The 12,362-nt window shown below is 42.8% G+C and overlaps 1 protein-coding gene across 4 annotated transcripts in view; it reads left to right on the top strand.

The window, feature by feature from the left end:
* The window catches only part of TIAM2 (TIAM Rac1 associated GEF 2), a 518,307-nt gene that overhangs the window by 359,930 nt on the left and 146,015 nt on the right, over positions 1-12,362 (top strand). For all 4 annotated transcript variants that reach the window (XM_073672431.1, XM_073672433.1, XM_073672430.1 and 1 more), the window contains one exon: positions 6,801-6,965. In XM_073672431.1, coding sequence (XP_073528532.1) covers positions 6,801-6,965 — 165 coding nt within the window. The remainder of the gene's footprint in view (positions 1-6,800; positions 6,966-12,362) is intronic.

Genomic DNA, 12,362 nt, shown 5'->3' with positions numbered 1-12,362 from the left:
ACTGCGTTGTTTAGAGCAAACTCTGCCCAAGAAAGCAATATCGCCCAATCATTATGGTTGGCCGAAACGAAATGGCGCATGTATGTCACAAGCGTGTGGTTAGTGCGTTCCACCAGACAATTGGTCTCCGGGTGATAGGCAGTAGAAAGATTCAGTTCAGTGCTAAGCAAATTACACAATTCTTTCCAGAACTGGGAGGAAAACTGTGGACCCCGGTCACAGACAATCCTATCAGGCATTCCGTGGAGACGGAAAACGTGACGAATGAACAGTGATGCCAGAACCCGGAAGGAAGGAACCCTAGGAAGAGGAACCAGGTGAACCATCTTAGAAAAATGGTCAGAAACCACCCATATTGTCGTGTTTCCCCGGGACTTAGGTAACTCGACAATGAAATCCATCCCAACCAGCTCCCAAGGTCTATCCGCCACGGGTAACGGATGAAGAAGACCAGCCGGCCTCTGATGGGACGATTTATTTCTCGCACAGGAGACACACGCTTGAACGTATTCCTTAACGTCCTGGGGTAACCGAGGCCACCAATACGACCGTTGGAGAAACTCTGTGGTACGTTTGACCCCAAAATGACCTCCGATCTTAGAGGCATGTGCCCAGGAGAGCACCTCATTTTGTAAATTAGGAGGAATGAACGTCCTCCCAGGGGGAACCTGGTTTAGGGACACTGGAGCCACCGTCCGCATACACTCCGGAGGAACGTTAAGCCTGGGCTCATCATCGTCCTCAGCCGTATCCATGGACTGGGACAAAGCGTCCGCCCGAGGGTTCTTTTCCCCTTTTAAAAAGTGAATGGAAAAATTGAATCGGGAAAAGAAAATAGACCACCTGGTCTGCCTCGGGTTAAGACGCTGCACCGTCTGTAGGTACGAGAGATTTTTATGATCAGAATATGCCACGAAAGGATGTTTAGCTCCCTCCAAGAGGTACCTCCACTCCGAAAAAGCCATCTTAATAGCAAGTAATTCTTTGTCCCCAATCCTATAATTCCTCTCTGCTGGAGAGAAGGTCTTGGAGAAGAAAAAACATGGTCTTGTCCGACCCTGTTCATTCTTTTGAGAGAGAACTGCTCCTGCTCCGACAGAGGAAGCGTCGACCTCCAGGAAGAATGGCTTGTCCACATCTGGGCGATGGAGAATGGGAGCTCTAGAAAAATAGGATTTAATCTCCTGGAACGCCTCGGATGTCTCCTTAGACCAATTCTTGGGATTGGCACCCTTCCTGGTTAAAGCGGCCAAAGGGCCACCAGTGTGGAAAAATGTGGTATGAACTGCCGGTAGTAGTTGATAAAGCCCATGAAGCGTTGTACCGCTTTAAGGGAATGGGGCTCCTGCCATTTCTGTACCGCCACCAATTTTTGTGGGTCCATGGCCAATCCCTTACTGGATATGATGTAGCCCAGGAATGGTAGAGACTCTCGTTCGAACTGGCATTTCTCCAGTTTACAATACAGAGAATTTGCACACAAGCGTTCAAAAACTCTGCGAACATCCTCTCTGTGTGTGGAGAGGTCCGGGGAAAAAATAAGGATATCATCAAGATAGACTACCACGGATGATAGCAGCAAATCCCGAAAGATATCATTGACAAAATCCTGAAAAACAGCAGGGGCATTGCATAACCCGAACGGCATGACAAGATACTCGTAATGACCATCACGAGTGTTAAAAGCTGTTTTCCACTTGTCACCTTCACGGATTCGCACAAGATTATATGCCCCTCGCAGGTCCAATTTAGTGAAGATGTTAGCCCCTCACAACCTGTCAAACAGTTCAGAAATAAGGGGCAGAGGGTATTTATTTTTGATGGTGATGGCATTTAATCCTCTGTAATCAATGCAGGAACGTAAATCACCCTCTTTCTTCTGGACGAAGAAAAACCCTGCTCCAGCGGGAGAGACCGATTTTCTGATAAACACCCTGGCCAGGTTCTCTTTGATATAATCTGACATGGCCTGGGTCTCGGGGACAGACAGGAGATAAACCCTACCGCGAGGAGGCTCCGTGCCGGGGACCAAATCAATAGGACAGTCATACGGTCGGTGGGGAGGTAAAGTCTGTGCCGCCTTTTTGGAAAAGACGTCCGCAAAACTCTGATATTGCACAGTAAGAGTGGACAAGTCGGTAGAAGGCTCTGAGACTACCCTCCGGGCGGCTGTAACCATACACTGAGAAACACAATTCTCACCCCAGGAAGAAATTCTCCCCGTATTCCAGTCAATGTGTGGAGTGTGACAACGTAGCCATGGAAGACCCAATAGCACCTCATCTAATCCAACGGGAATAATAAGGAAGGAGATAACCTCCCGGTGACCCTGAGGAAACGACATGGTGAGGGGAATCGACTGGTGAGTGATTTGCGTGTCCAGCAGTGAACCGTTGACCACCCTAATGTTCATTGGTTTTGGCAGTAACTCCATAGGAATGGCGTGCTTCTGGGCAAACATTGATGACAAAAAATTGCCATCGGTGCCAGAATCCACCCACGCCCTGGCAGTAACCGTGGTTGTTCCGATGAACAATGTCACCTCATACAATAATTTGGAGGAAGAAGCCCCAGAATCTAACACACCTCCTCCAACGGTGGTTAGACACCTTAGTTTCCTGACCGCTTGGAACCCTTATTAATGGGGTACTCCAAGAGATGTGCAGGTCGGAAACGAGGGGACTTAGACTTAGTCCGGGATATATCCATAGCCTCAGACTCCAGGACGGGAGCCGCGGGTTTGGAGATAGGTCTAGAGAATGAAGGTGCCAACCGAAACCGAGGTCTGGAGACCTCCAGCTCTAACTTGCGTTCTGCATGACGCAAATCTATTCGTTTAGCGAGAGTGATTAACTCTTCCAGAGAGGTTGGGATCTCTCTTGTAGCTAGAGCAACTTTAATATGCCCAGCCAGACCCTTCCGGAACACCGGGATTAGCGACCGCTCAGACCAATCCAGTTCAGCCGCTAAGGTTCTGAACTGGATGGCATAGTGGCTGGCGGTGGCCGAACCCTGGACCAATGCAAGAAGCTTAAGAGCCGTATCATGCGTGAACTGAGGACCTAGGAAAACACTCTTTAGGGCTCTAAGAAAGAGGCCCGAATTAGCCAGTACCGGGTCATTCCGCTCCCACAGAGGGGTAGCCCACTCCAAAGCCCTGTGGGAGAGTAATGAGATGACAAAACCCACTTTGGCCCTTTCGGAGGGGAACAATGCCTCCATCATCTCTAACTGAATGGAGCACAGATTAGAGCAAAACGGGGTAATGGAGCAATAGCAGCTGCCGCAGCATTCACCGCAACCGTGTTCACTAGATTAGCCTCCTGTGAAGCTGCCTGAATAGCTACTGCAGTGATATCAGCGACCGGGGCAGTTTGTTCCTGAGTCCTAAGTCTGGCCTCAAGTTGCTGTATATAGTGCTGCAGTTGCTGGTTGTCAGCCATGTTCGGCTAGACCCTGGCGCTCTGATACTGTTATGGGGACGGTTGCAAACAACTTTATTAATAATGGAAAGCAACCGAACCCGGGGTCCGCGATGCAGCCTGGAAGACTGCAGCCGAACACCTTCCGGGTAAGAAGGTAAAATAACCAACTAATATATCAATCCCTCCCGGGTTACTGCACACCGGGACGAGAATAGGGATTCGCACAATCTCTGTTAACTGCACGAGAGATGTGCAACAAATAATGTAGCCGTAGCCCTGTTAACTGCACAGAGACTACGCAGCAGGCGCTAGGACGTGTGTGTGATTCACGCCAGCGTATACGTGCTCCCAGCCGACGTGCTACCGGACTGCGGAGTATCTCTCCACGTGGCTAACAGGCGGTGCTAGGAATACGGAGTCCGCAGTCTGCTCAGGGTGTATAGCGACCCCCTTGTCGGAGCCAGACTGTCAGACGAAGCTACCTGCCTCCCTCCAGCTAAGGCTGCCTATCCCCAGCTAAACCTGCCTGTCCGAAGCTATAACAGCAAGAGAGCACGTGGAGCCCAAACAAACAAGCGTCCACACAGTAACATAATCTCAGCTCAATGGTCGGCGCTCATAGCACAGGACCATTTCTGCTACATAGAGGTGATCTGCTGATCATCTCTATGTAGCAGAGGCGATCAGACAAGTGCTGCTTCTAGTCTGCTATGGAGACTATAGAAGCAAGCAAAAAGTGAAAAAAAAAGTTTTTAAAAATCTTAAAAAAATTAAAAAAATATAAAAGTTTAAATCACCCCCCTTTCGCCCCATTCAAAATAAAATAATAAAAAAAAAACACATACACATAATTGGTATTGCCTCGTTCAGAATCGCCCGATCTATCAATATAAAAAAATAACTAATCCGATTGGTAAACGGCGTAACGAGAAAAAATTCTAAATGCCAGAATTACGTTTTTTGGTCGCTGCAACATTGCAGTAAAATGCAATAACAGGTGATCAAAACATTGGCTTTACCCCAATATGGTATCAATAAAAACTTCAGCTCGGCGCACAAAAAATAAGCCCTCACCCGGCCCCAGATCCCGAAAAATGGAGACGCTACGGGTCTTGGAAAATGGCGCCATTTTTTATTTATTTATTTTTAGCAAACTTTGGATTTTTTTTTCACCACTTAAATAAAAAAGAACCTATACATGTTTGGTGTCTATGAACTCGTAATGACCTGGAGAATAATAATGGCACGTTAGTTTTAGCATTCAGTGAACATGGTAAAAAAATGTTAAAAAAAACCATCTGTGGTATTGCACTTTTTTTGCAATTTCATCACACTTGGAATTTTTTTCCCGTTTTCCCGTACACGATATGGTAAAACCAGTAATGTTGTTCAAAAGTACAACTCGTCCCGCAAAAAATAAGCCCTCACACGGCCATATTGACCAAAAAGTAAAAACGCTATGGCTCTAGGAACAAGGGGAGCAAAAAACGAAAATGCAAAAACGGAAAATCCCAGGGTTGCGAAATGGTTAAAGGGGTATTCATTCCCATCTCCAAGATCCTATCCCAATTTGTAGTAGGTGTAATAATAATAATATTAGCAAATACCTCTAATTGGAAATGTAGTATAGTTCTTCTGATTCGCTATGTCTCTTTCCTCATGTGCAGGCATCGCAGGACCTTAGGTATCCATGGTTACGACCACTAGCAGCTAGCTAACTAACTGTGACTATCAGTGGACGTAACATGAAGTAAGAGACATAGCGAATCAAAAACTGTACTACATTTCTAATTGGAGGTATTTGCTAATATTATTATTATTATTATTATTACACTTACTACATATTGGGATAGGATCTTGGAGATGGGAATACCCCTTTAAGGGCATAAAAATTCAAAGTTTGTAAATTGCGGAATTTTCAAAATTTTCGCCAAATTTTAGACTTTCTCACAAATAAACGCTAGTCATATCAAATAAATTTTACCACTATCATGAAGTATAATATGTCACGAGAAAACAGTCTCTGAAGCAATGGGATCCGATAAAGCGTTCCAGAGTAATTACCTCATAAAGTGACAGTGGTCAGAATTGTAAAAACTGGCCTGGTCATTAACGAGCAAACAGCCTTCGGGATAAAGGGGTTAATCACAGGTGAATCTCTTTTTTGTGATTTATCACAAGCGAATCAAAATGTGTTTCCATACTAAATGAATGTAAAGGGCGCCAATACCAGTGACACAGCAAGCTTTAGGTTTTTCTATGTTTCCCTCCCATTGTTTTTTGTTTTTAAATTCTTGTTTATCATTTGCTCTTTTGGATTTAACACGCGTGCTCTATACAAAAAAACTGCTTCACTTGATTCTTCTTTTTTTTAACATCCATATATAAATTAAATTCACATCATGATTTACAAGTGAGAAAAGACAAATTTTATTTTGTAGGCTTATTTTACCGGACTAATCAGTGGCCTATAATCTTACAACACAGACATTGGGTTGCGACACCAGCATAGCTCTGTGGGGAGCACATCAATGATGGAAAACTAGGCTTCTATGGTGGTTGTATATTCAAAGCTTTACTACTGCATTGTGTTCCAAAACCTATAAAACAACATCTGAATCTCAATTTTTAATTAGGTGTTACATGTAAAATTTAAAAAAAGGTCAGTCAACAGTGACCTCTAGTGGACAAAAGTGTTACAAGGTTGTAAGCGATTCCTCTAGTTCCCAGATGTATAGAGCAATCCTACAATATAGAGCAGGATTATGAAATCTTTTACTTATTTATTAGATTGACATGTAATTACAACAGCAGTTCATACAGTTTTGTTAGAGTTTTTTCAGTTTGGCTTCAATATTGCAACAAAATGCTCTGTAATTTCTTCTGCTCAGTGTCCGGCTCCCATTCTTGGTTCTTTACAAAAACGAAAGGTTATATTGTCTGTAAAAAACATGGATTTGGTGAAATGTCCATACATAAATGTATAATATTAATATATCAAAGAAGCTTTGTACTCAACTATATGACAGCATAAGTGATGTGTAATTTGCAGATGATTCAGATATCTTTCAATTTATGATTGGACATTGAAAGATCATTGCAATTTCTAGAAATCCAGAGATTTAGATCTAAGCTGAGTAATATTGAATAGTCTTTTGTGTTTCTGAACATACCCATGTGTAAGAGCTCAATTGAAATGTAGTAACGGCCAGACATCATAGATGAAGTATCAATCCCTGGACCCCAGGCTGTTCTCATAACTATAGCAGTATGGTATGGCAGCCAAGAGACCACCAATACATTATTCTGTGTTTCTTGTAACTTCATGTTTTAATTGTATGCCTTACTTGAGATGTATTATCTTGTTCGTTACAGCACATTGAAGACTTGGTGAATATCTATAACACAGTTCCAGAAGTCCCACCCAAGGAAAGTTCTTGGGAAATCCCAATATTTATCCACTTTTATGATGGTCATGGTGTTACAGTGAACCTCAGACCAGAACACAGGGTAGAAGACATCTTGAACTTAGCGTGTAAAGTAAGTTGTCTTTGGGTACAATAATAGGAATGATATACTGTGAAAAGAAACAGGTGAACATATCTGGATACAGAATGTGGGAGCACTGTGATACAATTATATTTATTTAGAATGGAAAGTGTTGTTTCTATATGGGAAAATCTGAACCTAAGGATCAGGTATGATGAGTTTTAACATACCTGATCCTTTATTCTCTTTGGAGAGAAGCTATTGCCAGATATGGATATTTTTCTATCCCTATCAATCATGTTTATGGAGGGAACAAAGAAGAACAGTTCCCTAAGGTCCCATTCAGACGTCAGTGATTTTTGCGGTACCCAAAAAAACACTGATTTTCATCAGTGTTTGTGTTAGTTTTTACTTTCCGTGTTTCATCAGTGATTTTTTTAAAAGAAAAAAATAAAATTACAAATCTTCTCCTATTCATTGCAATTAGTGTTGAGCTAATGTGCTTGGATAACGTCTTATCCGAGCATTCTCGGGTGTTATCCGAGTATCTACGGCGTGATTGTATATTATGTTTGAATCACGCCGAAGATACTTGGATAAGACCCGAGCATGCTCGGTTAACCCCTTATCCGAAAGTGTTCGCTCGTCCCTAATTGCAATGTTAATCACGGACAGCACACACTCTACACAGATGCCATCCGTATGTGCTCAGTGATTTTCACAGATCATTAGACTTGTAAGGGTGATTTTGATTTGTGACTCATTAGACATATCTCTGATTTTTTGTGTATAAGCGGTCTGCAAAAAACACTGAAATGTGAACAGCTCCATAGATTATAATGGGTATAAACTGACATGTGTGAGGCCTTAAGTATATAGAAAAAGAATTAGTGCATTGCTCAATGAGTGAACTTATATTCCTTAGTAGAAGCAGAGAATTAGCTTTACTGAAATTTGCTGTTTCACAAAAATGTGAACATTTTTTTTTTTTCCTCTTTCCGTATTGAATTTATACAATGTAAATCAAACTTTGGGGGAAAATTTGGCTAAGCTGGCAAATTAGAATTTCAAATATTCTGCCCATCTCTCCTTAGAATGCATTACAGTCTATAACCATGGTGCTGTAAAGACACAGGCGATTTAATAAAAAAGCAAGTTGCTCTGGGGTAACTTATGAGTGGGCAATGTAGCTGCTAATTCCTAAAACAGTTATCTACTTTGAATGTGGCCTAGATAAAGGTGCAATGTAAAACGAGCTGAATCACCAAATCAAATGTGAAGGCTTTCTGCTAAAGTATAACAAATGTCCTTATTGTACAAAGTTGTAGAAATATTAATCCTATAAGATATTGAACTGTATATCTCCTCCCATCATTTCTGTGGCGGCTGATCATTACTCTAATAAGTAAAGCCTTCGGCACAATGTGATGATGAATAACAGAAATTGTATTACATCAGCCTGTGAGACAGATTCATCTACCAACGTTTCAGCCTTATCAAAGTACTCTGTTCAGATGCTCGTCATTCACCGCATCCACAGATACACTACTACAAAGATACCTTTTGTTCTATTGATGAGCACCTGAACTGAGTGTTAGGAGGGCGGTTGCAGACAACTTTATTATAATGGAACGCAACCGACCCCGGGGTCGGCGATTCAGCCTGGAGGACTGCTGCCGAACACTTTCCGGGTGGAAAGTAAAGCAACCAACTTAAATGATAAACCCTTCCGTGTTACTGCACACAGGAACGGGTATAGTGGTTCGCTCTATCTCCGTTAGTTTTTCTCCGCCTATCTCTCGTGCTGCTATCTGTACTCCTGTTACCGCACAGGGACTACAGTGGCGGCGCTAGGATGCGTGTGTGACTACGCCGACGGGTACACGTGCCTCCAGCCGGCGTGCTACCGGACTGAAGGGTACAGCTCCACGTGGCTGACAGACGATAGCCGTGGATAGGACGTCTGCAGGCTGCTCGGGGTGTCAGGCGACCCCTTTGGCAGAGCCAGACTGCTAGACGAAACTACCTGCCTCTATGGAACTAGCCTGCCTGACAGAAACTACTCGTGTAACACAGTCGTCCACAAAATCGCATCACTGTTCAATAATCAGAGCGCGCTGCCATGTTTGTGGGCGGGCCTTTTACAGACTAAGCCCTGCCCACCGACGCTCCATTGGTGACGCCACCCGTGGATCAATCAGGCGGTGCCAGGTCACCGAGTCAGGTGGGTGCCAAACCACCAATCACGATCCGCCAGGTCACGGGCATGCTCAGTGCGGCGAATACTGGACTTAGACTCCAAACGCCCTGTCTCCCTCTGCAACCCATGCTTAACATTGCTAGGTACCAATACACAGGAGACAATCTGTACGTCTTGTGGAACAGCTAAGCGTTGGGGCTGACGATGATGCTGAGCAACATCAGCCCAGGCTGGACTGAAATGGCAGACCAAAAGGTCCTGGACCCATTTCAAATCCAGCCACAGACCGACACCTAACACAGAGTACCTTGATAAAGTCTGAAGTAAGGCCGGCACGTTGGTCGATGAATCTGTCTCACAGGCTGATTTAATAAGATCTGTTATTCATCTTCACATTGTGCTGAAGGTTTTACTTATTAGTATCTACATATTTTCCTTCTGGGCACCAACTTACCTGAGGAGTGCGGACCCCCTTTTTTGACTTCATTGATAAGTACTCTACCATAAATGGACATATAGTAAAGGAAATGTTTTAGAATATAAGCCAACCTAAGCATAATTTTGTAAATTATGAGTCGTTTCCCTGCTGCGCCTCTAAAATTGTCCACAAGATGGCAGCCAAAATTCAATTTGATTTTCTGTTCTGGGACATCTATTACTTGAACCGCAATTATACATTAATTAATAAAGTAATTGCCTAAGCTGACGATAACTTTGTAATTATAGCTTTAAATTCATGCGTGCAAAGGTGAAATGAGATAGAACCTAAATGTCTTGCACATGACTGAACTGGCAGCATTAACTGTCTTCTCGCTTCTTAGACTAGACCCATGACAAGGGCATGTCTGCTGTGCTCTGTGACTACATGTTCAGTAGTTGGGATACATTAATGGGAAAGCCTTGTAATAATGACAAAAATATACAAATTCACATTTAAATTTGAGGAAAAGCAAGAAATTACAAAACATTTTTATTTAGCAATGAGTAATTTGTTTCAAAAGTGAACACAGCTTTTTGTGTGTTCTTGCTGTAATAAAAATCCTGACAATCTTTTCAAGCATGTCTGTTTTTTTTCTGCTGCAGCAACACTGATAAAATACATTTTTAACTCTATGTGCTGTGTACTGACCTATGAAGATTCAAGTGGGCATTCCCACTATAGGAAAGCGCCCCTCCAGTTTTGGGTATCCTTGCCTCCCCGTGCGTGCACAGAGCAGCATGGTGTACTATGTCCGACTTTATCACAGTATACTCTGCTGCGCTGCACATGCTAGTGGAGTAAAATGCAACGGCATATAGGTTTAATTCAGTAGACCCTGGTTGTGACTGTATGTCAGTGACCTGTGAAGAGGCAAGTGGGAATTCCCTCTGTACAAAGGAATCCGTACAGTCTTCATTGACATCATTGTGTTGCTGTAGTCACTACCAGGCCCCTTAAAATACTGCACCATTATGTTGTGTCCCTTGGCAGAGTAGCCAGGTGTACCATGTCTATCGTTATCACAGTATACCTTGGCTGCACCTCATTCTAGCGGCGTACAAAGCAACGGCACATGGATGGTATCGAGTGGAGCCTGCTTGTGAGTATAGCAGCCGGGTGGATGTTAATCATAAGTGTACTTTATCACCTGGATCTGGATTTAGAAGAGTCTGATTGTGACTACAGCACCCAGGTGGATGTCAAACAAAGCTGGAGCAGCAGGGTTGGACACCATACAGCAGACTCTTCTCTACAGCGGGAACACCCACTTGACAGTTTATAGGTTATGAGCGTACATTATGCAGGATTTTGAAAATGTATTATCTTTGCTGCATCTGAGAAGACAGATGAATATGTTTGAAAAGATTATCGGGTCTCCTACAGCATGGTGGTGGTTTAGAGCAGTAAATTGACTTGATAGGTTCTTATTAAGTGAAGCCACATATGAATTCTCCAGGTTTGAGTTCTAATTAGCCTATTCATGGACCTTTAGAACAGAAGTTGTCAGGTATTGAAGTTATTTTTAATGTTGCACTATTACGCTCCTCTGACTTCAACCAAAACCAAATTCCGAATGGGTGTTGGTTGAATGTAGCCCCTTTGAATATTATGTCAGAAAGTAAAATTCACTTTGAAATGTATCTGTACCTTTTACTTTTCTTGTATGACTACATGGATAGCCATATTTCTATAACTGTATTTCATTTACTACATCTTGTTCAGTAAGCCTGTGCAGTGACCTATTGTGTCTGCCATCTATGTCTAGTGAATTCCTAGTCTCCTCTCGGTTTATCCTTACCAGAAATCGCACAGCAAAAAAGAAGAAAGCAACTACCCAGCCAAGAATTGTTAGTGTTATCAGTCAGCGACTGTCTGTGTTGCATCTGTACGCCAATGTAGCAGTAACTGTTTGATTTAAACATTTCCTTTTTTTCTGTCTTTTGTTTTTGTGCTTTAAAGTTTATCATAGCCGTGTGTAGTGCTGACTCCTTTCTTCTACATCTTTCCTGGTTCTTTTTCCTCCTTACATTTTCTTACTGCTCTGGTGAGTGCAAGGAATCTAAATTCGTTTTGCACACTGTACAATAGTTCTTTTCAAGTTTAAACCAACATTTAATTCTCCTGTCTGTACCAATTGATGCATGAAGCCAAGACATGTTTATACCAGACAAGGTCTAGATGTTAATGCACAATATTCGACAATATATATCCCCACATGCAGGTGTCTAGAGCTAACCATATGCATGGAATGTGATGTTAGAGTCAACCTCCATTAGGCAATCAATCTCCCAATTTTTGCCAACCCCGAAATCATATTAAGTAGCCAGTATTTCTGAGGTCCCCATACAGAAGTAAAAAAGTAACATATTCACCCATTTAATCCCCATTTGGTGAGCTCTTTCCGTCTCTGCTTACTTCCTATAGCAAAGACTTGCTATCCATGGACATGTGACTCCCACAGCCAAGCAGTAGTTTCAGTGGTCATGTGGCATTCTTGTCAGCGTCACTAGAGAAGCCACTGATTGACTGCAGAGGTACAACACATCATTATTGAAAGAAGTAAGCTGAGACTGGTGTTGATCTCCAGAGAGACAACACTGGGGAGATTGTCCCTGTAAGTATGTTACTTATTTATTTTCTACCATTTCTTTCCTCTAGGGCATTGTTCCCCAACTCCAGCCTTCAGGAGGCACCAACAGGTCATGTTTTCAGGGTTTCCTTAATATTGCACAAGTGATGAAATTATTGCCCGTGGAGGTGATGCAAC

This window comes from Phyllobates terribilis, unplaced genomic scaffold (genome assembly GCF_046119375.1).
Source record: "Phyllobates terribilis strain yellow unplaced genomic scaffold, ASM4611937v1 Scaffold_3__8_contigs__length_932513732, whole genome shotgun sequence".
Classification (NCBI taxonomy): Eukaryota; Metazoa; Chordata; class Amphibia; order Anura; family Dendrobatidae; genus Phyllobates; species Phyllobates terribilis.
This window is presented reverse-complemented; position numbering and strand designations above follow the sequence as displayed.